This window comes from Gopherus flavomarginatus, chromosome 10 (assembly GCF_025201925.1).
Source record: "Gopherus flavomarginatus isolate rGopFla2 chromosome 10, rGopFla2.mat.asm, whole genome shotgun sequence".
Classification (NCBI taxonomy): Eukaryota; Metazoa; Chordata; order Testudines; family Testudinidae; genus Gopherus; species Gopherus flavomarginatus.
In genome coordinates this window covers 18,377,405-18,404,366 of record NC_066626.1, presented here as the reverse complement: position 1 = coordinate 18,404,366, position 26,962 = coordinate 18,377,405, and the positions used below count along the sequence as shown (strand labels likewise).

Sequence of the window (26,962 nt, the reverse complement as noted above, 5' to 3'; positions counted from 1 at the left end):
TTAGGCGAAGCTATCCCAAGACAAGGGGTGATTGAATAGATTCAGCCACGGTGCCATAATTATCCTCACTCCATCCCAAGAAGGGATGGATTGCACTTGCTCCACGACAGGGCCCCCTAATATGCTATAAAAACTCCGCGGACCTCTGTGCCACAATAACAGTTTTTCTGCATGTAAAAGCCAGAGTTGCCATTAGAGGGTAGCAAGCAGGGCAGTTATTCAGGGCCCCACGTCAAATGGGCCCTGTGAAACTCAGCTGCTCAGGCTTCAGCTTCAGGTGGGGGTGGTAGGTGGGACTCAGGGCACTGGGACTTTGGCTTTCTGCCCTGGGCCCTGGTGCTTCAAATGCTGGCCTTGCTTTGCATACTCTTAGAAACCCACTGGTGGCCCACCAGGGGGCCTCAGTTCCCTAGTTAGTGTAGCCTCTGCCAGCTGTTCTCAAGTTCTGCTGGGGGGTGTTTCAGGCTTCAGCAGCCCCAGAATCAAGGAAACAGAAAAGTGACTTTGTTCTAAAGAGTCACAGAAAATGTTGAGCCCAATTCTCCCTTCACACTGGTGTAATTCTCTGGGTTTCAAGGAGTTACTCCTTAGTTTACACCAGTGTGAGGGGAGTGGGCCCAGTGTATCTCCAAATCCCCCAAACTTACGGATACATTTTCCCTTCTTAACTCAAAGTATGTTGTTCACTGTCCATATTCCTAACCACAGGACAGCTGCACCAAGGCCCAGAACAGGCAGCTGTAGAGAAAGCTTTCCTATCCTATCCCTGCAATGTCCCCCCAGCCATCCTGGAGGGATGACCATTGGGAGGAAGAAAGCAGTTCTCGTTTTCAGTCCTTGGGAGCTCAGTTGAAAATGATCAAGGAAGAACCTTATAATGGTGGCTTGGTCAATGTTGCCATTTTTTAAAAACAAAATCAAACTCACAGGTGGAATCATCTGGAAGGACTTAATGGAGGTGCTGAAACCCTCAGACTGCATGTCAGGATAATCCCCCCGTTTCACAAAGAACTGCTGTCCCTGGAAGTTGGGACGTTCATAGAGCATGAAGCAGCCACTTTCCAGGCAGACGGAGTTACAGTGGCTGAGCTGACTTTGCAAATCCGGCCAGTCGCTGCTGCACTCAACGAAGCGGCCCTGGAAGTTTCTGTCCTCAAAAAGGATGATCTAGTGTGAGAAACAAATGGCAAAGTTTTCAGTAACATCATATACAGTGTGACTGCATCCTGGTATTCCAATTTCTCTCTGTCCAGCACCCTATGCCTGAAGTGTCTTGGCCTTACATTTTACTGACTCTGGTGATAAACTGATATACTCCTGTAACTTCAGTGGGATTGATCCTCATTTACACAAGTGTAAACAAAAGCAGAATTGGACTAATATCCAGGGACTAATAGAGGCAGTAGGTTCTCTAGCTCTGCATTCTTAATTCTCCTCTTCTACTGCCACTGGTATAGGCCAGGAATAACTCCTTTGACAATAAGAGACTAACTTTGATGTAAATGAAAGGAGAATCAGGTCCCTGGCTTCAGACTGACTTAGCAAACAATCCAGTCCAGACAAGTTTCTCTTACCCTTTTCCATCGTACAGGGATTCAGGCTACAAGCCATAGTACTCCAGCTGGGCAACTGCCTTTTTATACCTCACAACCAGTGCTAAGTGTGCACACGTTAACAAAAGTCTTTTTTCTGTTCATAGAGCCAGCTTATGACTGTGGGAGATCATTCACTCTTTGTACTAGCGTCCATAGGTTTTGTGTTGTGGGGAACAGGTTTTATTCCTATGGTTACGAGTGACCAGTTCAGCACAGCCATTTTTACATTGAAGACAACATAGCTCAAGCAAAGAGAGAAACTTCTGGCCGAGTGACAGAGGGGACTGGATGTTGATGCCATCACAATCCTTTTCTATAGAGTCTCTGCAGTTGCATTGTTATTGGTGAATGCAGATGTGCACTGTACAGTAAAGATGGAAGAGGGTTCAAACGACAAAATAGAAAATAGGGAGATAAAGACGGAAATGTGTATGTAAAAAAAAAATGTCAAAAGGGCTTAGGTAGACATCACGTGTGTTTTTGCCATTCAGTAGCTTTAGGGTCAGATGTATGGAGTCTGGAATGTGCTCCTGTGAGACCAGCATGGGATAAGCCACTGTTCAGTAGCTGTGCAGCATCCACCCCACCGTAGCAACAGAGGGCTGTTCTGAGTCTCCAGGTGTGGTCATTTCCAGCACACCTCATCATCCCACATTTCAAATAGTTGAGCTTGCACAATATTTAGCATAGCAGCTCAAGGCCAGGCAGTCTTCCCTCAGGCTGAACAAGGAGAAGGAGTTTCTCAGGCCTTGTCTACACTACAGAGTTTTGTTGACAAAAGTTAGGCCCTTTAAATAAAGCACTTCCTTTAAGTAACTGTTGTATGTCCTCTTTATGGTCCTCATATCAACAGAGTCCATGCACACTAGCAGTGTGGGGCAGTGTGGGTAGCTATGTCACAGTGCCATTGGCCGTAGGGTTTTGGGAAAGGTTTCCTCAGGGTGCCCGGGGCGGGGGAAGTGGGGTAATTTTCCCCAGGCCCCAGCCCCACCTCCGCCTTCCCCTATCCCTTGGCACTTCAGCACGCTGTGCCCAGGAGCAGCCCGACAGAGCTAAAGCAGTCTGGCTCGGGTGGGGCTTGAGCTCCTCGCTGCTCAGAGCCACATGGTAAGGGGGTGGGGCTGTGAGCTCCAGGCTGACCGGTGGGAACTCGAGAGCCACTCCTGGACGTGGCACGCTGAGGCTCCGGGAGAAGGGGGAGGTGGGGCTAAGCAGCATGGCAAGGGGTCCGGGGGGTTGGATATGGGGCAGGGAATCCCAGGGACAGTCAGGGGACAGGGAGGGAGCAGAGGTTATGGTGGGTTGGTCAGGGGACGGGGAAGGTGTGGTTGGATCGTGGGCATTCCGGGGATCTGTCAGGACTCGGCGGGGGTAGGGGTCGAGGCAGTCAGGGGACAGGGAACGGGGGGGGGGGGGGTCCTGGGGTGGTGGTTGGGGATGGGATTTCAGTGGGGCAGTGAGGAGACAAGGAGCAGGATGGGTCAGGGATTCTGAGGGGGGCAAGAAGTGGCTAGGGGTGGATAGGGGGCAGGGCCAGGCTGTTTGGGGAGGCACAGCCTTCCCTACCCTAAAGCTCATTCAGCAGTTTGAGGCTCACAGACAGCAATTTAACACAAAGAGCCAAGCTGTTATCTTTTCCATGGGTGAGGGATCACATGAGAAGAGCAATATGCTACACCACCTACCTCCTTCCCAACCCTACCAAGGGAGACCCCCCTCTCTTGCCTTCCCTGAGGCTCCAGAGGAGTTAATTCAGTAGTTCTCAAACTTTTGTACTGGTGACTCCTTTCACATAGGAAACCTCTGAGTGTGACCCCCCCTTATAAATTAAAAACAACTTTTTAAATATATTTAACACTATTACAAATGCTGGAGGCAAAGTGGGGTTTGAGGTAAAGGCTGACAGCTCGTGACCCCCAGTAATAACCTCGGGACCCCCTGAGGGGTACTGACCCCCAGTTTGAGACCCCCTGGGTTAATTTAATTTTAGCACCCTGTGTCCATTCACATGCATGTGCTATTTTGAGCATTTCAGTTTTCACAACATAGGCTCATCCCAGATTCTGGAACAAGCTGAAATGCTCAATTCATGGAGTATGTACATAAGCTATACTAAAGACAAACCCACAGTAACCGTCTCCAGTTTGTGAGGGACCTCGTGGAGCCAGTATCTAGGAAACAGAAACATTCATGGAGGTTAAGTCCATTAATGGCTATTAGCCAGGATGAGTAAGGAATGATGTCCCTAGCCTCTGTTTGTCAGAGGGTGGAGATGAATGGCAGGAGAGAGATCACTTGATCATTACCTGTTAGGTTCACTCTCTCTGGGGCACTTGGCATTGGCCATTGTCGGTAGACAGGATACTGGGTTGGATGGACCTTTGGTCTGACCCAGTATGGCCGTTCTTATGTTCTAAGCTAAATGAACCCAATGTTATAGAGACAGATATGAGTCAAGGAAGCCAGCAGAGCATCAGAAACTTGGAAAAATCTCTGACTGGATGGGCTCTGGTGTTTGGTCACAAGCTGAGGTGGCTCAAAAGTTTTGGATTTTTTTTAAGCAGAATTTTTTTTATTGTTTCGTTAAACAAATACAGCAAGCAGCAAATATCACTGGTCTACAATTTTTGAGAAGTCGTCTGCCTCAGAGATAAAATGTGCTATTTATTATGTATTTTGATGTGCTGAATTCAAATATGACAATTAAAACAACTGATTGGCTACTGTTTCTAAGATATTTAAGTTTTTACATTTTATGTCTATGTATATTGTGTAGATAGTAGAGTTTTAATCATAAATTGTAAACCTAGGTCTTTTCATGTGTTTATGGTTGCTTTACATGATAATATTTCACCTGTCCTGTTTATGTAACACTTTAAAAATCAGCAAAAGGGTTATATAAATCAAATTTATTATGAAACAAAAGGCAAAAAACTATTATGTACATAGTTGAGTCCTATTCAGTGTCTACTCGGTGCTTCTTGGCTTGTCTCTTGTATTCATTAAATGGAGCATCTCTTGTCACTGTCCAGCAATAGTCTGCAAGCATTGATGGGCTCCATTTGCCCTGATAGCCTGCCAGGAGATTCCACTGCTGTAGTCTGGAGCCCAACAGCTCTGCCTTACTCTTGGGTAGTTCCAAATCCCTGACAAGGTCATTCAGTTCACCTTGTGTTATGAGATGTGGTTCAGAGGAGGAGGATGGGAGAAAATGTGGGTCCTGTGTGACATTGATGGTTCAGGACCAGAAGTTTCATCCTCTTCCTCTTCCTCGTCTGACTCAAGTGAGAATGATTCTGGTGCATCAGGAACCGGCAGTCCTTCTCTGTGGGGTACTGGGCGTATAGCTGATGGAATATTTGGATAATGCACAGTCCACTTTTTCTTCTTTGACGCAGCTTTCCCAACTGGAGGCACCATGCAGAAGTAACAATTGCTAGTATGATCTGTTGGCTCTCTCCAAATCATTGGCACTGCAAAAGGCATAGATTTCCTTTTTCCTGTTCAACCACTGGTGAAGATTTGTTGCACAAGTGTTGCAGCATATGTGTGGGGCCCACCTCTTGTCCTGATCTCCAATTTTGGAGCCAAAATAAAGGTGATAGGCTTTCTTAACCATAGTGGTTATACTGCGCTTTTGTGAGGCAAAAGTCACTTCACCACAAACATAGCAGAAGTTATCTGCACTGTTCACACAAGTACGAGGCATCTCCGCTCACTTTAACTAAACAGAAATGTGTCCTTTGCAAAATCAAACACTGACAAATAAGAGAGCAGGACACTGTATGATTTCTAGAGCTGATATAGGGCAGTTTGTTCAGCAGAGTGATGTAAGCTTCGTTATGATTGCATCATCCATGACTTCTAGGAATAACATGATGCAATGCATATCATGTATGATGCAATACCAGCTTCAGATTGCATCATTCATTGTTTTGCCTAAAAAGCAAGTACTGTCCAAACCCAGTCATAGATTTATTCATAGATCGAGTCAAAGATGTATTTTAGTCATTTCTGGTTTAAATTGAGATCCCTTCCCTTTATAACTCACTTATCCTCCGCCATTCCCAAGTCAAGGGTCGTATATACTGACCCAATAGCATATCTTGAAAACTAGAGCCAATCAACAATTTTAAGCATCATTTTTGTTCTCAATGACCCAGAATTAGTAAAGTTGGACTACATTTATTTCAGAAGCATTTTGGCTGTAGAGCAGTGTATTTGGCCACACACTTCTGAAACCTCAAACCATGTTCAGGTTTTGGCAGACTAATTTCAGCTTTAAAATTTAAAAAAAAAATTTTTTTGAAGGAAAGCAGCAATTGTCCGTGATTTTTTTTCTGCTTTTTAAAAACCCTAGTTTTCAATCCAAAAAAAGTATTGATGGAAAATATTTGTCCAGCCTTTTTAATGAGCTTTAGTGCCTTTTAGCACTAGTTGATGCTGAGAACCAGTGATACCTTGTAAAGGGGACTTGAAAAGAAGTTTTCTCAAAACTGGGTTTGTGCCGAGATGCAGAATGTTTTTAAATGTTTATTTTTCCCAAGGCTTCCCAGGAGGGGTGAGGGGGGCAAGTGGGGCAATTTGCCTTGCAGGGGCCCCCACGAGAATATAGTATTCTATAGTATTGCAACTCTTTTTTATGGAAGGGGCCCCTGAAATTGCTTTGCCCCAGACCCCCTGAATCTTCTGGGCGGCCCTGAGGTTTACAATGCCTCATGGGGTAGGTACAGTCACATGATGCAGGTTTCTGAATCCCATCATTCCATGGGCAGCCTACTAGATTGCCAGCTGCTTGTCAGCTGAAGTGTATGTAAGGCAGGAGGGGAAGAGGTGTGTGTGTGTGTGTGTGTGTGAGAGAGAGAGAGAGAGAGAGAGTGAGTGAGTGTGAGAGAGAGAATGTTGTGTGAGATATTGGGTGGGTGGGGCAGGGGGAATGTGTGTTTGGGGAGAGTGTGTTGTCATGCTGTTGCTCTAAGTTCAGACAGCAGCCTGAGCAATCAACAATGCTGGGTTTACAGTGGTGCCAGTAGCGCCATGGAGCCAGGCCCATGCTCACAAGGGGCCCCGGCCTGTTCTGTTTGCACTGCACCCTGAGACCCCACTGGCTCCCGCTGCCCACCACTTGCTCCTCTCAGCCTGCCCGCTTGCTGGCTGAGGGGTCCTCTCCATCCCTGCCTCCACCCACCTGCTTCTCTCTACCCCCTGGACAGACCCCAGTGCACCTCTGGCTCTGGGCAGTCTCTGCTTCCCACCACCTGTGGGCTCCACCTGTGCCCCCGGAGCTGAGCCTCCTGGGATTGCTGCAGAAGCCTGACCAGTGTCAGATCTCAGTCGGTGGGGGTGGGGGAGAGGATGGGGCTTGGCTGGGTCTCTTCGGGCAAGTGGGTCCTTAGGAACCCTGGCCGGGGAAGGCCCTGGCCTGGCTGATTGTGCCATTCCCAAGGGGCTGGAGTGATTCCCTGCCCTGGGACCAGCCCTGGCTGTGCTGCCGGCTCAGCCTGGCAGACAGTCGCCTCCCAGCAGGACCGGTGAGTGTGGCCGGGAGGTAGGGTGTGGGGGAGTGGGTCTTTTAGGGGTCTGGGGTGGTGCTGGACTGGAGGGGGCAAGGAAGATGTGTGTCTTGGGGCAGTAGGGAATGGGGGGTCTCTTAGGGGTTTGTCCGGGTGCCAGGCAGGGGGACACTGGGCAGGGGTGGTGGTGTGCAGGGCGCTGTGCATTCATGGGTGGGTCAGGGGGCGCTTGCCATAGGGAGTCAGTCAGTCAAGGGGTGTTGGGCAGGGAGGCTGTGTGATGCAACATGGGCCTGCACCCTGAGGGGAAGGGGCAGGCTGGCAGCACAAGGCCAGGTGGGCCACTTTGCATCTGGCAACTGTCAATTTGTAAATAGTGCCCTTGCACTGAGCTGAGCAGAGTGGGGCTGCCCCTGCCATGCCATGCCCCATTGCCTCTGGCTGGCCCCTCGCTCTGGGGACTGACCTCACTGCACCATGTTCCATTGCCTCCATGGGGGACCACAAATATCTTTGGTGCCAGGCCTAAAAAGGTTAATCCGGCCTTGGCAACCAATCCTGAGCATGGGGGAAACTCCTACCCCACATCAGCCCCTGGCTCTGCACAGCACAGCAATCTTCCTCCCCTCCCGTCCCTGCAGAAGCAACTTGCTCTGCCTGCCTGCCAATTCCACATTAAATGGTTCTGGGTTTCCCTCTGAGTTCTCCCACAGCCTCCTCAGTTCCCAGGATCCGCATCCTCAGCAGCAATGTGAGCTCTCCATGCTGAGGAATATCAAAGCTTGCACATGGCTGCAGGGCAGCCGAGTTCAAAACAGTGAGCAGAGTCGTCCCGGTGGGCATTGTGGGGTACTGGGGGAGGCCAGTTATGGCAACATAGCGAACGACAGTGTCTACACTGATGCTTTGTCGCTTTGACTTTGCTGTAAAAAGCTCCATTTCTGTTGTCCATGTGGTTTTATGAGATGAGAGAGGCTGATCCCAGATGATCACTTTAGATCCCACTGGATGCTCAGTTAGGTCTCCTTTGGCATTGAACAATGCCTTGGGTTTTTATACTTCCGCTCCCTTTCTTACTGCCACACTCCTGTGTATCTCCAAAACCTGCATCTGCAAATCCTGTACCAGGCTTCTGACAGGGCCACTATAGCTAGATGGGCTGGAACTGGGTTAATTATATCCCTCCACACTCTCACTGGTCTTCCCATCCAGGCATCACTGGGGGGACAAGCTTGTGGATTTGCATTCTGTATCTGTGATGCACATTAGTACTGGTGGCAACGCTTCATCCCAATTGCTGCCTGTTAAATCCACCTTTTTTTCTTTTAGCTTGAATTTGATGGTCCTATTTATTTGCTCAACCTTTCCTGCTGCAGCTTGCTGACAGGGAATGGGAGCCTTTTGATCTCCATCCAGACAGATGCACACTTCTTTGACCCCACAAATCCGCTCCCATTGTCTGAGTCAATAAACTTAGGCTCCCCATCTGCAGAACACATTGCTAATCAATTATTTCAGTCTTGTTAGGAAAGTCACATATTTAGTGTGCAAGGCCCCCTCCTCCATGTGTGAAAAAGCATTTACATCAACTAGCACATACTTGTTACCAGATAAGGGCAACTCCCCAGTATAGTCTATTAGAATTCATTTCCATGGACCTCTCAGTGCCTGTCTCAGAAGAGCTTTTTTTGTTATCTGGATTGTTTTTGGCACAGATTAGGGAAGTATCGAGGTGTTCCTTCAAGCTTCTTTCCCATTGGGGCCACCACCATATTTTTGCTAATCTGTCTTTGTCCTTTGCGTCTTTGGAGTGATCATCCACAGTGGACCGAGGCACCTATAAGAGCCGATCTTTTTGCATGTTTTGTTGTGCCACCTATACTGAACCGTTCTTTAAATTAAACATGGGAGTTCTAGTTTTGACCTTATACATTCATGTTTTGGCTGCAGGCTTGTTCCCAAAATGGCCTTAACTTCATATCCTGTTGTTGAATATTCTGTAGCCCGCTCCGCTTTATCTTATTGTGATAGTTACTGGCCTAAAGTGAAAACTGCTACAAGGATAGCGTTCAAAGCACTTTTCCATGGCCAGGGTGGTTCTGTAACTGCTGCATTTCTGGCTGCTAAATCGGCTGTCTCATTTTTGTTGCTTGTTGTTAAATAGGTTCCCTTTTGTGTGTGTATGCGCATGTAAGTGTCTGAATTTTAACCATGTCTGTTGGTTAATAAGGAGCGTAGAGATAGTGGCAGAGTGGAAGTCAGACTAGTACAGCTTAATGGGAGTAAACTGGGATGGGGGGGGGGCCTGAATAATTTCCATCCAGGAAAATTAAAGGAGCTGGTACATGAAATTGCAAACCCAATAGCTAGGATTTTTAATGAATCTTTAAACTCAGGGGTCATACCCACTAACTGGATAATTGCTAATATAGTTCCTGTTTTTAGGAAAAGTGGAAGCAGGGGAAATGATCCGGGAAACTAAGGGCCTGTTAGTTTAATGTTAACTGTTTGCCCAGTCTTGGAACAAATTTTGAAAGATAAAGTAGTTAAGGGTGTAGAGGTAATTGGGGGGGGAGGGGGAGAAATACAACATGTGGTTTTACAAAAGATAGATCATGCCAGACCAACCTGATTTCCTTCTTTGAGAAGATGATTGACTATAGATCTACTGCATTTCATTTGTCTCAAATGTATCTGCTCTAATTTACCTGGATTTCAGTAAGGCTTCTGATATAGTTTCAGGTGAGAAATTATTAGTTAAATTGGAGAAGATGGGGATTAATATGAGATATGAAAGGTGGATAAGGAGCTGGTTAAAGGGAAGACTACAATGGTACATACTGAAAGGTGAATTATCAGGCTGGAGTGAGGTTACTAGTGGAGGTCTTCAGGGAAGATAGTTTTGCTGACATGCATTTTTTTTTTAAAGATTAGGTGCTGGGTGCTAGAGGGGCAAATTGGGAGGTAGCACAGGATTGTGGGAAATTTCCACCAGATAGCTGGTCTGGAGGGAGCCTCATAACCTGGAGGGGGTGACTGTGGTGCCCTAGCCAGAGGGCTGAGTCATGATATCATAAAGGGTCGCTCCCAGGACTTGCATTGAGCCTGGGTGTAGCTGTTTGGGTGAGTGGACTGGGCCAGTGGTGCTCTTCTCTTCCTGCCTCCCACAGTCCTCTGCTGGGCTGGTGTAGGTGGGTCCTGCAGTTAACCCCACATTGAGGTGCATGGGGCTGTTCAGCCCTCTCAGAGCTATTGTTTCAGGCTGGCTGCAGACTTGGGCAGACGTCTCTCAATTGGTTCCACCTGGGACATATGTTTAAGCTTTGCTTCACCCCCTCCCCCCCGGGACAGACACTTCAGCTTTCGTTACACACTCTAAGTGCCAATGTAATCTGATGATTCCAAGATCTGGGGCCCTTGACCCAGGCCTGTGGTGCCTATGGCTAGTTAATCCTGCCCAGCCCTGGATAAGTGCTCAGGTAACTCTGGCCTGAGCCTTGGCATCTGGCTAGGGAGACAGGTATGATTGGTGCTGTAATAACCTTAGTCCCAGATTTGGACCTTAGCGTCCAAGATATGGGGGTTAGCATGAAAACCTCCAAGCTTAGTTACCAGCTTGGACCTGGTACTTGCTGCCACCACCCAAAAAATTAGAGTGTTTTGGGGCACTCTGGTCCCCCTGAAAAACCTTCCCTGGGGACCCAAGACCCAAATCCCTTGAGTCTCACAACAAAGGGAAATAATCCTTTTTCCCTTCCCCCCTCCAGGTGCTCCTGGAGAGATACACAGACACAAGCTCTGTGAACCCAAACAGAGTGAATCTCCCTCTCTGTTCCCAATCCTGGAAACAAAAAGTACTTTCCTATTCCCCCAGAGGGAATGCAAAAATCAGGCTAGCAATCCAACACACAGATCTCCCCGATTCCTTCCTCCCACCAATTCCCTGGTGAGTACAGACTCAATTTCCCTGAAGTAAAGAAAACTCCCACAGGTCTTAAAAGAAAGCTTTATATAAAAGAAAGAAAAATAAGTACAAATGTTCTCTCTGTATTAAGATGATACAACACAGGGTCAATTGCTTAAAAGAATATTGAATAACAGCCTTATTCCAAAAGAATACAAATCAAAGCACTCCAGCACTTATATTCATGCGAATACCAAAGAAAAGAAACCATATAACTTACTATCTGATCTCTTTGTCCTTACACTTAGAAACAGAAGACTAGAAAGTAGAACTACTTCTCCAAAGCTCAGAGAAAGCAGGCAGCCAGAAAACAAAGACTCAGACACTCAAATCCCTCCACCCAAAGTTGAAAAAATCCGGTTTCCTGATTGGTCCTCTGGTCAGGTGCTTCAGGTGAAAGAGACATTAACCCTTAGCTATCTGTTTATGACAGGTGCTACTTCTCAGCTGGCAGAGGGTTGTGGCTGATTCCTGCCATCAGCTGGGTGCCCAGCTCTACCTGCTCCATGCCTTGTGGCTGAAGGGGGTCTGGCTTCTGCTTCCTGGTGCTGCTCCTAGGTATCTACCTCGGGAGTGAAGACTGGAACTCAGCCCAGGGGCTCTCTAGTCCTGGCTCCAAGTTTCTGGCCAGGAGTGGGCTGCAAGATTATGATCTACACTACAGCTGTATGGTTACAGTCCCTCTGTCCTCTTTATGGTCCAAGTCCTGCATGCTTCACTCTGTGGTTCAGCTTTTACTGAGTGCCCTGCACCGTATTTGGGTAATGCCCACACAGCCAGAGAAATGACTGAGAGGGAGTCTTATACCCCTGTACATCCCGTGGCTGATATTATGTGCCCTGTACTGCATTCTGGGTGAGGTCTGCACAGCCCTGGAGGTGCTCCCGTACTCCCTTGTGCGTCTGCCTAGGCCTAAGCACTGTGTTTGGCATTGGGCACTTTGTGCTGGAAGCAGCTATGCAATGCTGGGGGAGGGCAGGGAAAGATGAGGGACAACTTTTGGTTCAGAAGATGATACCATAGCCCAAGAACACAGGACAAGCCTCAACATTACCCTTACTACACTTACATTACCCTTACTACACTTAGCACACTGAGAGGACAATGGTTGCTAAAGCATTTTATTCATTGAGACCCTTTCAGAAGAAAGGCATATTGATTCAGTGGAGATCAGTGGCACATCACTAAGAGCTGACTCTGCCACTCATAGTGCCCCACTCACTGAATCTCCTGTACTTTCCTGGCATCAGCAGGTATTGGCGGCCTCTATAATTCAGCAATTCGTAAAGGATCCAGTGCCCCTCCAGCACAGAACAAGAGAGCATCTCGAGGGAGCATAGCTGGTCCATGACTCTTGGAGAGTCCTCAGTTAACTCTACCATGTTGCCTCTGTGATCCTCCTTCTTATAGATCTTTATCCTGTAGGTGCCCCAATGCTGTGACAGAAAATGAGACAGGGTACTAGAGTGACCTCAGAGGCTGGCTGCTTGTGATCCTGGGCCCTGAGTCAGCCCTGTGCACTGCTCCAATGATACAAATGGTGCATAAAGCTGCCTCTGCTCCCCACAGGAGGGGAATCCTTGAATGCTGCAAAGGCAGCATATCCACCCATTTGACACAAGAGGAGGCAGGGCTGCAGTGTATGATGCTAAGAACATAAGAACGGCTGTACCGGCTCAGACCAAAGGTCCATCTAGCCCAGTATTCTGTCTACGGATAATGGCCAATGCCAGGTGCCCCATAGGCAGTGAACCTAACAGGCAATGATCAAGCGATCTCTCTCTTGCCATCCATCTCCATCCTCTGACAAACAGAGGCTAGGGACACTACTCCTTACCCATCCTGGCTAACAGAAGTTTATGAACTTAACCACCATGAATTTATCCAGTTCTCTTTTAAATGCTATTATAGTCCTAGCCTTCACAACCTCCTCAGGTAAGGAGTTCCACAAGTCGACTGTGCACTGCGTGAAGAAGAACTTCTTTTTATTTGCTTTAAACCTGCTGCCTATTAATTTCATTTGGTGACCCCTAGTTCTTGTATTATGGGAATAAGTAAATAACTTTTCCTTATCCACTTTCTCCACATCACTCATGATTTTATATACCTCAATCATATCCCCCCTTATTCTCCTCTTTTCCAAGCTGAAGAGTCCTAGCCTTTTTAATCTTTCCTCATATGGGACCCTCTCCAAATCCCTAATCATTTTAGTTGCCCTTTTCTGAACCTTTTCTAGTGCCAGGATATCTTTTTTGAGATGAGGAGACCACATCTGTACACAGTATTCAAGATGTGGGCGTACCATGGATTTCTGTAAGGGCAATAATATATTCTCAGTCTTATTCTCTATCCCCTTTTTAATGATTCCTAACGTCCTGTTTGCTTTTTTGACTGCCTCTGCACACTGCGTGGACATCTTTAGATAACTATCTATGATGACTCAAGATCTTTTTCCAGACTTCTTGTAGCTAAATTAGCCTCTATCATATTGTATGTATAGTTGGGGTTATTTTTTCCAATGTGCATTACTTTACATTTATCCACATCAAATGTCATTTGCCATTTTGTTGCCCAATGACTTAGTTTTGTGAGATCTTTTTGAAGTTCTTCACAATCTGCTTTGGTCTTAACTATCTTGAGCAGTTTAAGTCCTTAGCCAGTATAATGCTCCCACAGGCCTAGGGTTTTCAGTCGCTTTCTTTCTGAGGCCCTGTGATGGGGCGTGCTTGCCCTGCTCTGGTACTGCAAGGGTGAACTCTACTCTTTGGGCCGAGGAGGCCATGAACACTCGGCCCTGCTGGGCATGCTTCAGCTGGAGACCAGGTATAAAAGGAAGCAAACCAGCTCATTCAGGGCTGACTGTCGAGGAGGGAAGATGCCCACTGCAGACTACAGCCTGGCAAGTGCTGAGGCCCCAGAAGGTGGAAACCAGAGATGCTGAGACCCAGAACAATGCCCAAGCTCCTGAAGGCTCCCAAGGAGCGACAGAGCTGCTGAGAGCCGCAAGGCTGAGGAGCTTATGGGCATCAGAGATTCCAGGACCACTACACCAGGAACAGAGTAGGAAGTAGCTCACGGGGACTGGGCACTGTACTGAGTGGTGTCTGTATGTTTTGTGTGGATATCCCACTGACTCAGTGGCCAGCAAAATTGCCACTGTCAGGGCTTTGAGCTAGAACCTAGTGGAGCAGGGATAGCATGGATCAGGCCAAACAGCCCTACTGAAGAGGGCCATTATACTGACACTGGGTATTGGGCCATGCAGCCCTGCTGGACAGGGCAGCCCTACTGACTTGGGTCCCTAGACCACACAAGCCAGCTGGACAGGGCAGCCCTGCTGACTTGGGCCAAAAGAAGACACAGCCCTGAGTGAGGGCAGCCATATTGACATTTATCCATAGTCGAAGTTATCCCAAGACCAGGGGTGATCATATAGATTCAGCCTCAGGACCATAATTACCCTCACCCCATCCCAAGAAGGGACGAGGCGCGCTTGCCCCACAAAAGGCCCTCTAACATGCTGTGAAAACTCCATGGCCCCTGTGCCACAATGACTGTTTTTCTGCATATAAAGACCAGGGCTGGCATTAGAGGGTAGCAAATAGAGCAATTATCCAGGCCCCATTCCACAGGATGCCTTACGAAGCTAAGTTGCTCTGGCTTCAGCTTCAGGCACGGGTGGTGGGGCTCAGGGCGGTGGGGCTTTGGATTTCTGCCCTGGGCCCCATTGAGTCTAATGTCGGCCCTGCTTAGAAGGCTCCTTGAAACCTGCTCGCGAACTCCTAGGGGGCCTTGGATCCCTAGTTGAGAACTGCTGGCATAGGCTACACTAAGTTCTGCTAGGGAGCGTTTCGCAGCCATTTTTACATTGAAGACAACATAGTTCAGGAAAAAGGAGAAACTTCTGGCTGAGTGACAGAGTGGACTGGATGTGATGGCATCAACAATCCTTTTCTATAGAGTCTCTGCAGTAGCATTACTATTAGTGAATGCACGAGTGGTACAATAAAGGTGGAAGAGGGTTCAAAGAATAAAATAGAAAATAGGGAGACAAAACCAGAAATGTGTAAGTCAAAAAAATGTCAGAAGGGCTTAGGTAGACCTCACGTGTGTTTTAGCCATTCAGTAGCTTTGGGGTCAGCAGTACGGCATGTGGAACGGCCTCCTGAGAGACCATCATGAGATGAGCAGTATATATGCAGTGTCCATCCCCACCCGCAGCCACACAGGGCTGTTCTGAGTCCCCAGGTGTGGTCATTACCTACACACCTCACCACCCCACCTCTGAAATGGTTGAGCTTATATCACAGGTATCGTGGCAGCCTGAAGGCAGGAGTGATGAGAAAGAAATTTCTTAGGAGGGAGCAGCTCATTCCCATTCTGCTTGCCACAGTGTCACAGCATCCACTGTGGAGCAGTTGAGTAACATAGCGCAGACAGGCATTCTGATGATGAGTCGGTGGCGAGAAGGTTCTTTGCTGAACAAACTTTCTGAAGTGGAAGATGATTTTAAAGAAAACAAATTACAGGTTATGGAGAACTGTAATGTTATCAAGACCAAACTAATTGGTCTAGAAAGTGACTCTAGACCATGTAACATGAGGATTGTAGGCATCCCTGAGGGCACATAGAAAGGGAAACCTTCTGAATTTGTCCCTAAATTGCTAAATTGTAGGATTTTCCAGTAGCTTTTTATTTTCATATAGAATGGACATACCGAACCCTTGTCCCCCAGCCAGCTCTCGGCAGTTGGCTTAGAGTGTTTGATTGTGAAGCTCCTGAACTTTACCACTTAGAAGCTTATACAGTACTGCAAAAATCCAGAGAGAGACATGGAGTGGTTATGGGAAGAGCCAGCAATTAAAATAGTGCTCTCTCAAGTTTATGCTGTGATGTGGTGGGAATGAGGGTAGCTTTTAACCAAGTGAAACAATTAGCTAGGAAGTTTATTAAATACCTGGCTAAGCTTTATATTAAGAATAGGGATAGTGTCATTCAGTTCCCCTCAGAAGGCAGAAAAATATTTCCAAATTCTGCAAACTCCCCTTTGCAGGACAAGGCATCTATGGAATGACCAGTGTGTATTGTTGGGTGTGATTTGTCATACTGTTATAGCTCATTAAAATGTGTGTATGTTAACCCCAATATGTAATTTGTAAGGAGGAATTCAAAATGGAGTCTGAATCACCATTCTGTAAACTCCATCTTGTGACCCCTTAGTGCCCTGTCATCCTGGCCTAGTTACAGCTAGCTCCAACTGGTTTTTCCTGCCACTGGGCAATATCAAGGACAATTTTACCTCAGACTGTTTCCCGCCTTTGCTGGGACTCTACTATGTTTTCCCACCACTAACTACATAAAAGACTGTGACCACAGGCAAGTGGCGCAGTCCATCCTAGTGACTGTGTGCGCGGTTCAGGCCTTGGCAGCATCAGTGCATCTTCGGAGGAGACCGTCATTCCTGAAGTGAAGAGAGGAAAGAAGAAGCCGTATACCACCTTTCCTGCTCCTGTTCCTGGGGACGACATCAGCAGGGGGTTCTCGGTCCGCTCCTCCGTCCCGAGTGACACTGTGGGACACTCCAGTGCTCCTCTTCTGCTGGTTCCAGAAACCCAACGAGTGCAGGCCCTGGACTTCGCCGCCGCCACAAGAGGGCTCTTGGAAATAATGAGCTAATGCGGATTTTCTTAGTCAGGGTTTTTATGGTTATTGCCAGGGTGATTTTGTATTTGGGGCCTGAGTGTCATGCTCCTGTTTTAAAAGCTGTTGTTTCACTGTTTTGTGTTGTTTTATATAGTAATTACTCACTCACATTTACCCCTTCCCTTACTGTAACCTATTCCCCTAATACGCTTATCTGTTATTTTAACTTTACCTATAGTCAGTCTTTATTTCTTGCACCACACATAGGGAAGAGGGAGGGATACCTATCTGAGTCCACCGGTGATAGACACAGCAGAGGGCGGGTCTGCTCTTCTGAGTAAAAGGGGCTTGTTTTATTTCTCGATAACCACACCACTATACGTATAGAGGTACTTTGGCTCCCCTTTGAGGTAACAGTATGGAATTTATGTACTGCTGTCTGAAATTTGACCTGGTTGCTGTAAACAAGTTGGGCACTAGTTAATATTAATATGTTAGTTTCTTTTCTCTTTTTTTCTATTATCGGGGCTGAAGGGTTAAAACATTATTAACAATTTATAATAATAAAATAATAATTTGAGATATACCTATCTCCTAGAACTGAAAGGGACCTCGAAAGGTCATCGAGCCCAGCCACCTGCCTTCACTAGCGGTACCAAAGCAATACTTTCTATTGCCTTAAATCATGGGGAAGGTGCATCAATGTAAAATCTATCTATCATCGTTGCTTTATTAGATGGTGCTTCCTGTTGGATTAAAGTGTATGAAGGTTCTATTGGTAAGAGATGACTGCTATAATTGTGATGTTCAGAGCCCCAGGGGCTGTGAGGATCTCCAAGTTTCGCCTGATCTAGCTGCCCCTTTGGTTAAAAAACAGTCCAAAACTACACAACTGATAAACATATATTTCTTTTTGATGGTATGGTACTAATGTATATTTCTGTCTCCACTATCTTTTTCTGTCTTATTTTAACAATGCCTCTTTAATCCCTCTTTCTGTCTCCATGCTGGGAATTTCCTTCCCATACCTGTAGAATATGTACTGGAAGCTACTCTCTACCCCTGGATTATATAACTTGGGCTGCTTAGTTATTCAAGAGCTGTTTTCTGTAGGAAAAGTTACAATGTCTCATTTATTCACTAAGCGACTTCATATTTTAATGATGATGGCTCTGAGAACTAAATGTGTCCTGAAATATAAAGGGTTTCAGTAACCGTATTCAAAGCAAAAATATATTCAATGATTAGAGAATGCTGTTGGTTCATGCTCCAGGAGACACATCTGACAAACTTGAAGTCTGTAAACTGAATAGAGATGGGGTAGGCCTCTTCGTTTCTAGTTGCTTTAAATCAGGGGTCAGCAACCTTTCAGAAGTGATGTGCCGAGTCTTCATTTATTCACTCTGATTTAAGGTTTCGCGTGCCAGTAATACATTTAAACATTTTTAGAAGGTCTCATTCTATAAGTCTATAATATGTAACTAAATTATTTTTGTATGTAAAGTAAATAAGGTTTTAAAAATGTTTAAGAAGCTTCATTTAAAATTAAATTAAAATGCAGAGCCCCCTGGACCGGTGGCCAGGACCCGGGAAGTGTGAGTGCCACTGAAAATCAGCTCGCGTGCCGCCTTCGGCACGCATGCCATAGGTGCCTACACCTGCTTTAAATTCTAAAGTGAGGGGTATTGCTTTACTAATACCTCCCAGGACTATGAAGTTATATGGAGGGGTTAAGTCGAGTCAACCCTAAGCATGGACTGTACCACTTTGCCTTTGAGAAAGGCTTGTAAGGAGCCTGATCCTGGATGATGACTTTAGATCCCACTTGGTGCTCAGTCAGGTCACCTTTGACATCAAACCATGCCTTGGTCTTTTACACTTTCCTGTCCTTTCTTACCACCACCACACTCCTCTGTAGCTGGAGAATCTCCATCTGCAAGTCCTGTACCCAGGCTTCCGACAGGGCTTCTGTAGTCAGATAAACTGGAACCAGGTTAATTATATCCTTCCACACTCTCACTAGTCTTTCCATCAGGCCTCACTGGGGGGGAAAGGCTGTGGAGTTGCATCCCTAGCTCTGATGCGCATTAGTACCAGCAGTACAATTTCTGCCTGTTGCAGAACCTCTTTTTGTTTTGTTTTGTTTTTTGGATGGTCCCATTTATTCGCTCAACCTTTCCTGCTGGCTGACTGGCTGACAGGGAAGGGGAACGTCCAGCTGAGTGCACACTTCTTTGACAACTGACCCCACAAATTAGCTCCAATTATCTGAGTCAATAAACCTTAGGCCCTCCCCCCATCTGCAGAACACATTGCTCACCAATTGTTTCACTCTCATTAAGGCAGTCACATATTTAGCGTAGCTGTCTTTCTCCTGCCAATCTGAGAAAGCATTGACAACAACTAGCACATACTTGTTACCCCTTGGTGCTAAGGGCAGCTCCCTAGTACAGTTGATTTGATCTTTCCATGAACTTCTGGGGACCTATCTCAGAAGAACTTCTTTACTTTCTTTGATAGCTAGATTGTGTCTGGTACAGATAAGGAGCATCTACAAATCCCTTTCCCATTGTTGCCAAACTGTCTTTGTCCTCTGCCTGTTTGGGGTGGGCCCATGCATCTGTAAGAGCAGATCTGTTTGCGTATTTTGTAGTGCCACCCATACTAAACCATTTTTTTATTTTACTCAGAGGAGTTCTTGTTTTATTACTAAATGTTGACCTACCTTCATGTTTTGGCTGGAGGCTTGTTCCCAGAGGGGTCCTAACTTCACATCCTTCTTTTTGAATGCTTTGTAGCTGCTACGATTTATGCCTTATTGCAATTTGTTGCTAGTGTCAAGTGAAATCTGTTACAGGGATAGTTTTCAATATGATATCCCATGGCCAGTAGGTTCTGGGTCTGTTCCATTATTGATTGCTAGTTTGTAGTTTTATAGACCAGATTACAGTCTATTTGTAGTTTTATAGACCAGATTAGTCTTTCTAAAACTGTGAACTTGTACCACTGTTCATGCAGAGAGATTCATCTTACTGTATGTAGCAATCTTTTTGGATTCAAAGTACCTCTGTTGCTGGTAAGACTGGGGAGCGCTGCATGGGACAGACACCTCAGCTTTTGTTACAAACTGGAAGTGCCAGTGTAATCAGATGATTCCAGGAGCTCTGGTGTCTATGGCTAGTTAATACAGCCCTGCCCTGGATTGGTGCTCAAGTAACTCTGATTCGAGGCTCGGCCCCTGGCTGATGGGAGACCTGTGAGTGGCACTGCCTCTCGGTTGGGAGGAGGATGTGGCTGATTCCTGCCATCACCTGGGTGCCCAGCTCTGTTTGCTCTATGCCTGATCGCTGAGGGGGGCTCTGGCTGCTGCTCCCTGGTGATGCTCCCATTGCCATCTGGTGAAGAAGCAAGGGCAGGAGCTCAGCCCAGAGCCACTCTAGTCCTAGCTCCAAATCTCTGGCCAGGGTTGGGCTGGAGGATTATTATCTAAGTACAACTATTATTATCTAAAATACAAAGCAGTTGCCATCCTCTCTATCGGCTGAGTCCTGGATGTTTTGGTTTCTAGCTCAGCCTCCAGCACTGCATTCTGGGTGAGGCCTGCACAGCCCTGGAGGTGCTCCCGTACTCCCTTGTGTGGTTGCCTAGGCCTGAGCCCTGTGTTTGGCATTGGGCACTTTGTGCTGTAAGTAGCTATGCAATGCTGGGGGAGGGCAGGGAAAGATGAGGGACAACTTTTGGTTCAGAAGATGATACCATAGCCCAAGAACACAGGACAAGCCTCAACATTCCCCTTACTACACTTACAACAGCACACTGAGAGGACAATGGTTGCTAAAGCATTTTATTCATTGAGACCCTTCCAGGAGAAAGACATCTTGATTCAGAAGAGATCAGTGGCACGTCTCAAAGAGCCGACCCTGCCACTCATAGCGCCCCACTCGCTGAATCTCCTGTACTGCCCTGGCCTCAGCAGGTATTGGCGGCCTCTATAATTCGGCAATTCGTAAAGGATCCAGTGCCCCTCCAGCACAGAACAAGAGAGCATCTCGGGGGAGCGTAGCTGGTCCATGACTCTTGGAGAGTCCTCAGTTAACTCCACCATGTTGCCTCTGTGATCTTCCTTGTCATAGATCTTTATCCTGTAGGTGCCCCTGTGCTGTGACAGAAAATGAGACAGGGTACTAGAGTGACCTCAGCAGGCTGGCTGGCTGTGGTTCTGGGCCCTGAGTCAGTACTGTGCACTGCTCCAATGATACAAATGGTGCATAAAGCTGCCTCTGCTCCCCACAGGAGGGGAATCCTTGAATTCTGCAAAGGCAGCACATCCACCCGTTTGACTCAGACCTACGCGAGCCGTGACTCCCACCCTTGGTGCAGGGACTATGTCTGGGGTGGGGAAGAGGGAGCCCAACCAGACACAAGAGGGAACAGGGCTGCAGTGTACAATGTTGGCCAGTCCTCAGCCAGCACAGTGCTCCCATAGGCCTGAGGTTCTCAATCTTTTTTTTTCTGAGGTCCTGTGACAGGCCATGCTTGCCCTGCACTGGTACTGCAAGGGCTAACTCTACTCTTTGGGCCAAGGAGGCCATACACCCTCAGCCCTGCTGGGCATGCTCCAGCTGGAGACCAGATATAAAAGGAAGCAGACCAGCTCATTCAGTGCTAAATGCCAAGGGGGGAGGAAGCCCACTGCAGGCTCCAGCCTGGCAAGTGCTGAGGCCCCAGAAGGCAGAAGCTTGAGACGCCAAGATCCAGGACAACGCCCAAGCTCCTGCAGGCGCCCAAGGAGCTAAAGAACTGCTGAGAGCCACACAGCCTGAGCAGCCTACGGACTTTGGAGATAATAGGACCACTACCCCAGGGACAGGGTGGGAAGTAGTTCATGGGGACTAGGCATTGTACTGAGTTGTGTCAGTGTGTTTTGGGTGGATTCCTCACTGATCCAGTGGTCACTGTGAGGGCCCTGAGCTGGGATCTGGTGGAGCAGGGAGGTCTGGCCATTTAGCCCTATTGAAGAGGGCCATTATACTGACTCTGACTATTGGGCCATGCTGCCCCTTTGCACAGGGCAGCCTTGCTGACTCGGGCCGCTAGGCCACACAGCCCTGAGAGAGGGCAGCAATATTGACATTCATCTGTAGGGCAAGCTTTCCCAAAACAAGGGGTGGTTGTACAGATTCAGCTGCAGGGCCATAATTACCTTCACCCCATCCCAAGAGGGGATGGGGCATGCTTGCCCCACGAGAGGGCCCCTAACATGCTGTAAAAACTCCACAGCCCCCTGTGCCACAACAACTGTTTTTCTGCATATAAAAACCAGGGCTGGGGTTAGAGGGTAGCAAGCAGGGAAATTATCCAGGGCCCCGTGTCACAGGGGCCCCTGAGAAGCTAAGTTGCTCTAGCTTCAGCTTCAGACACCCGTAGGGTGACCAGACAGCAAATGTGAAAAATCGGGGTGGGGTGGGGTAATAGAAACCTATATAAGAAAAAGACCCAAAAATCGGGACTGTCCCTATAAAATCAGGACCTCTGGTCACCCTAGGCATGGGTGGTGGGGTTTGGGGAGGTGGGGCTTTGCCTTTCTCTCTTGGGCCCCAGTGAGTCTAATGCCGGACCTGCTTGGAAGGGTCCTTGAAACCTGCTTGTAAACCCCTAGGGGGCCTCGGATCCCTAGTTGAGAACTGCTGGCATAGGCTACACTAAGTTCTGCTGGAGGGCGTTTCACATTTCAGCAGCCCCAGAATCAAGGAAACAGAAAAATGACTTTGTTCTAAAGAGTCACAGAAGATATGGAGCCCAATTCTCCTCTCACTCTGGTGTAACTCTGGGCCTCAGTGAGTTACTCCTTATTTAACACAAGTGTGAGAGGAGTGGGCCCAGTGTATCTCCAAATCCCCAGAAGTTACAGAAACATTTTTCCTTCTTTATTCAAAGTATGTCATCATTTATCGTCCATAGACTTAAACACAAGAAAGCTGTACCCACACCCTTAACAGGCAGTAGTAGTGGAAGCTTTCCTATCCTATCTCTGCAATGTCCCCCAAGCCATCCTGGAGGGATGACCATTAGGAGGAAGAAAGCAGTTTTCATTTTCAGGCCTTGGTAGCTAAGCTGAAAATGATCAAGCAAGTGCCTTATGACAGTGGCTTGGGCAACGTTGCCATGTTTTAAAAGCAAAATCGAACTCACAGGTGGGATCATCCGGCAGGACTTAATGGAGGTGCTGAAACCCTCAGACTGCATGTCAGGATAATCCCCCCGTTTCACAAAGAACTGCTGTCCCTGGAAGTTGGGACGTTCATAGAGCATGAAGCAGCCACTTTCCACGCGGACGGAGTTACAGCGGCTGAGCTGACTTTGCAAATCTGGCCGGTCGCTGCTGCACTCAACGGAGCGGCCCTGGAAGTTTCTGTCCTCAAAAAGGATGATCTAGTGCGGGAAACAAATGGCAGAGTTTTCAGTAACATCCTATGCAGTGTGACTGCATCCTGGTATTTCAATTCTCCGTCCAGCACCCTATGCCTGAAGCATCTTGGCCTTATATTTTAGTGACTCTGGTGATAAATTGATATACTCCTGTGTCTTCAGTGGAATTGATCCTCATTTACACAAATGTAAGCAAAAGCAGAATTGGGCTCTGAGAGATTAATATACAGAGACTAATAGATTCTTGATTCTCCTCTCCTACTGATATAGGCCAGGAGTAACTCCTTTGAAATCAACAGACTAACTCTGATGTAAATGAGAGGAGAATCAGGTCCTTGGCTTCAGACTGACATAGCAAACAATCCAGTCCAGACAGGTTTCTCTTACCTTTTCCATAGTAGCTGGATTCAGGCTGCAAGCCACAGCACTCCAGCTGGGCAACTGCCTTTTTATACCTCACAACCCGTGCTAAGTGTGCACACATTAACAAAAGTCTTTTCTCTGTTCATAGAGCCAACTCATGACTCTGGGGGATCATTCACTCTTTTTACTAGTGTCCATAGGTTTTGTGTAATGGGGAACAGGTTTTATTCCTATTGTTACCAGTGAGCAGTTCTGGGCTCTGTATCTGTCAGCACAGCCATTTTTACATTGAAGACAACATAGTTCAGGAAAAGGGAGAAACTTCTGGCCAAGTGACAGAGGGGACTGGATGTGATGGCATCAACAATCCTTTTCTATAGAGTCTCTGCAGTTGTATTGTTGTTAGTGAATGCAGAAGTGCGCTGTACAATAAAGACGGAAGAGGGTTCAAACGTCAAAATAGAAAGTAGGGAGATAAAAATTGAAATGTGTGTGTCAAAAAAAATGACAAAAGGGCTTGGCTAGACCTCACATGTGTTTTTTGCCATTCAGTAGCTTTGGGGTCAGCAGTATGGAGTCTGGAACAGCCTCCTGAGAGACCATCATGAGATAAGCGGTAGGTGTGCAGCGTCCATCCCCATCCACAGAGGGCTTTTCTGAGTCCCTAGGTGTGATCATTATCCACACACCTCACCACCCCGCATCTGAAATGATTGAGCTTGTAGACAGCAAGAGTGAAAAATCAGAACATGGAGTTGGGGGTAATAGAAGCCTATATAAGAAAGACCCCAAAATCAGGACTGGCCCTATAAAATCGGGATATCTGGTCACCCTAAGCTTGTACCACAGATAACATGGGAGCCTGAAGGCAGGAGGTCTCACATCAGGCTGAGTGATGAGATGGTAATTTAGCTCATTCCCATTCTGCTCGCCACGGTGTCACAGCATCCACCGTGGAGCAGTTGAGTAAGGGTATGTCTACACTGGAAACTTCAAAGTGCGGTTGCGGGAACGCTCCCACAGTAGTGCTTTGAAGTGTGTGTGTGGTCGCATTCGAGCACTGGGAGAGAACTCTCTCATTGCTCCTGGTAATTCACTTCCATGAAGGGATGAGATCCGGGTGCTGGGAGAAGGCTCCCAGTGCTCGGAACCTGTCTACACTAGCGCTTTAAAGTGCTCAGAATTGCCGCACACAGGGGGGTGATTTTTCACACCCCTGAGCCAGCAAGTTAGAGCACTATAAAATGTAAGTGTAGACGAGCCCTAACATAGTGCAGATAGGTGTTCTAATGATATGTTAGTGGCGAGGCACTGCCTATTTATGTATCTTTGAAAAGTGGTGCTGGTGGTTATCTCCTGGATTGTGTCAAGGAGGTTCTTTGCTGCAATATTATGCCTGATGTTAGAGGAAAGGATATTAGAGAGGACAGGGAGCTAATCAGTGTTTGTTGGTCCTGTAGTCCCTGTTATTCTCATCATTTGATTCAATAGCACAACAACTAGCATGGTGTGGCAAGAGTTTAACCACACAGGAGCACAGTATTGCCCGGCTGACTAGCAGAAAGTCAATGCTGAACTGCACAGTGCTTGCACATTAGCTTCTCAGCTTGAGCCTGCAAGCTTCTTTAAGAGGCCATTTCTGCTGTTAATTTTCCGAACTGTCCTGGTGGTTTGGTTGTTATGAGTAAGAGTGCAAGCTAGAATGACTCCTAGATATGCTGGCTTTGGGTCATGAGCTGGTCATTCTCCATTCAAGAACATATTGAGTTCTTGTGAAGCATTACCTTGACCGAGATGAAACCATGACAACACTGTCTTTGACATGCTGGGATTAAGTCTCCACTTCTTGCAGTCCTCAGGGTTGTCTGCCATATCTTGGTTCAGGTTGTCCCCAGTCTTTTTGAAGTTTTTCTCTTGACATTAGACAGATGTCATCTGCACACTTGAATGGCCTTGCGGTAGTTGCAGGCAGATCATTTGAAAACATATTGGAAATAAGTAGGGGCAAGAACAGATCTCCGAGGGATCCTGTTCTTCTAGATCCTCCATGCACTCGGTTTATTCCCTAACATGGTTTGGAATTGTCTGTTTCAAATCATCATTTCTATAGCCATAACAATCCATCAAGGTGACATCTTGACCAGCAAGCCAGTGTGTCAGGTGGCATCATATGCTGCTTTTGAGTCAAGAAGTACAGCCCTGGACGTCTTGGGGCACTGTGATAGAGGTTTCCAAGATGCCCTCCAGCTCTGCTGCTGCTTCTCCAAATCTAAAAGTATGGAAACAACACAGGAGAGCTGCCTCCCTACTTATCCAAACAAATGGTGCCTGAGCCTCATGGGATAGGGCTGATAGCTGTAACAGCAAAGGTTGCCTCTCGGACTGTTGAAATGAAATCTACAGTTTCCATCAAACAGATCACCATGACCGAGAACTGTGTGCACTGCAAGCTCTAGCCAGACAGACTGGTGAAACAGAACAGACTTTCTGAAGTGGAAGATGATTTTAAAGAGAACAAATAACAGGTTATCAAGAACTGTAATGATATCAAGACTAAACTAATTGGTTTAGAAAGCCACTCTAGACCATGTAACAAGAGCATTGTAGGTGTCCCTGAGGGAATAGAGAAAGGCAAACCTTCTGATTTTGTCCCTAAATTGTAGGATTGTCTATTCACTTTTTATTTTCATATAGAAGGGGCATACCAGACCCTTGTCCCCCGGCCACCTCTCGGCGGTTGGCTTAAAGCATTTGATTGTGAAGCTCCTGAACTTTACCATTAAGAAACTTATATTGCAAAAATCCAGTGAGAGACATGGAGTGGTTATGGGAAGAGCCAGCAATTAAAATACTGATCTCTCAAGATTATACCATGATGTTGTTAGAATGAGGGTAGCTTTTAACCAAGTGAAACAATTGGCTAGGAAGTTTATTAAATACCCGGTTAAGGTCTATATTAAGAATGGGGATAGTATCATGCAGTTCCCTGAGGAGGCAGAAAAATACCTCCAAATTCTGCAAACTCCCCTTTGCAAGACAAGACATCTCTGGAATGATCAGAGTGTATGGAATTCATGTATTGCTCTCTGAAATCTGATATGGTTGCTGTAAACAAGTTGGGTGCTAATTGATATTCATAAGTTAGTTCCTTTTCTCTTTTTTTCTCTCCCATTGGGGATGAAGGGTTAAAATGTTATTAACAATTTACTTCTTATTGCCTTAAATCATGGGGAGGGAGCATCACTGTAAAATCTATCTATCATCGTTGCTTTATTAGATGGTGCTTCCTGATGGATTAAAGTGTGTGAAAGTTCTATTGGTAAGAGATGACTGCTATAATTGTGATGTTCAGAGCCGCAGAAGCTGTGAGGATCTCCAAGTCTGACCTGATCTGGCTGCCCCCTCTGGTTAAAAAACAGTCCAAAACTACACACTTGATAAATAATTTTTTCTTT

General features: G+C 46.8%; 1 protein-coding gene across 2 annotated transcripts in view; it reads right to left on the bottom strand.

Moving 5' to 3' along the window:
* Positions 1-26,962, bottom strand: part of LOC127030148 (gamma-crystallin B-like) — a 91,936-nt gene that overhangs the window by 9,927 nt on the left and 55,047 nt on the right. Inside the window, exons 1-2 of one of the 2 annotated variants that reach the window (XM_050916195.1) lie at positions 1,578-1,611; positions 928-1,169 (exon numbers count right to left, since the gene is read on the bottom strand). The exons of the other annotated variant lie outside the window; for it this stretch is intronic. Of the exons in view, the coding sequence (XP_050772152.1) occupies positions 928-1,169; positions 1,578-1,611 (276 nt within the window). Of the gene's footprint in view, positions 1-927; positions 1,170-1,577; positions 1,612-26,962 lie in introns of those variants that run through there. 2 annotated transcript variants of the gene reach the window in all.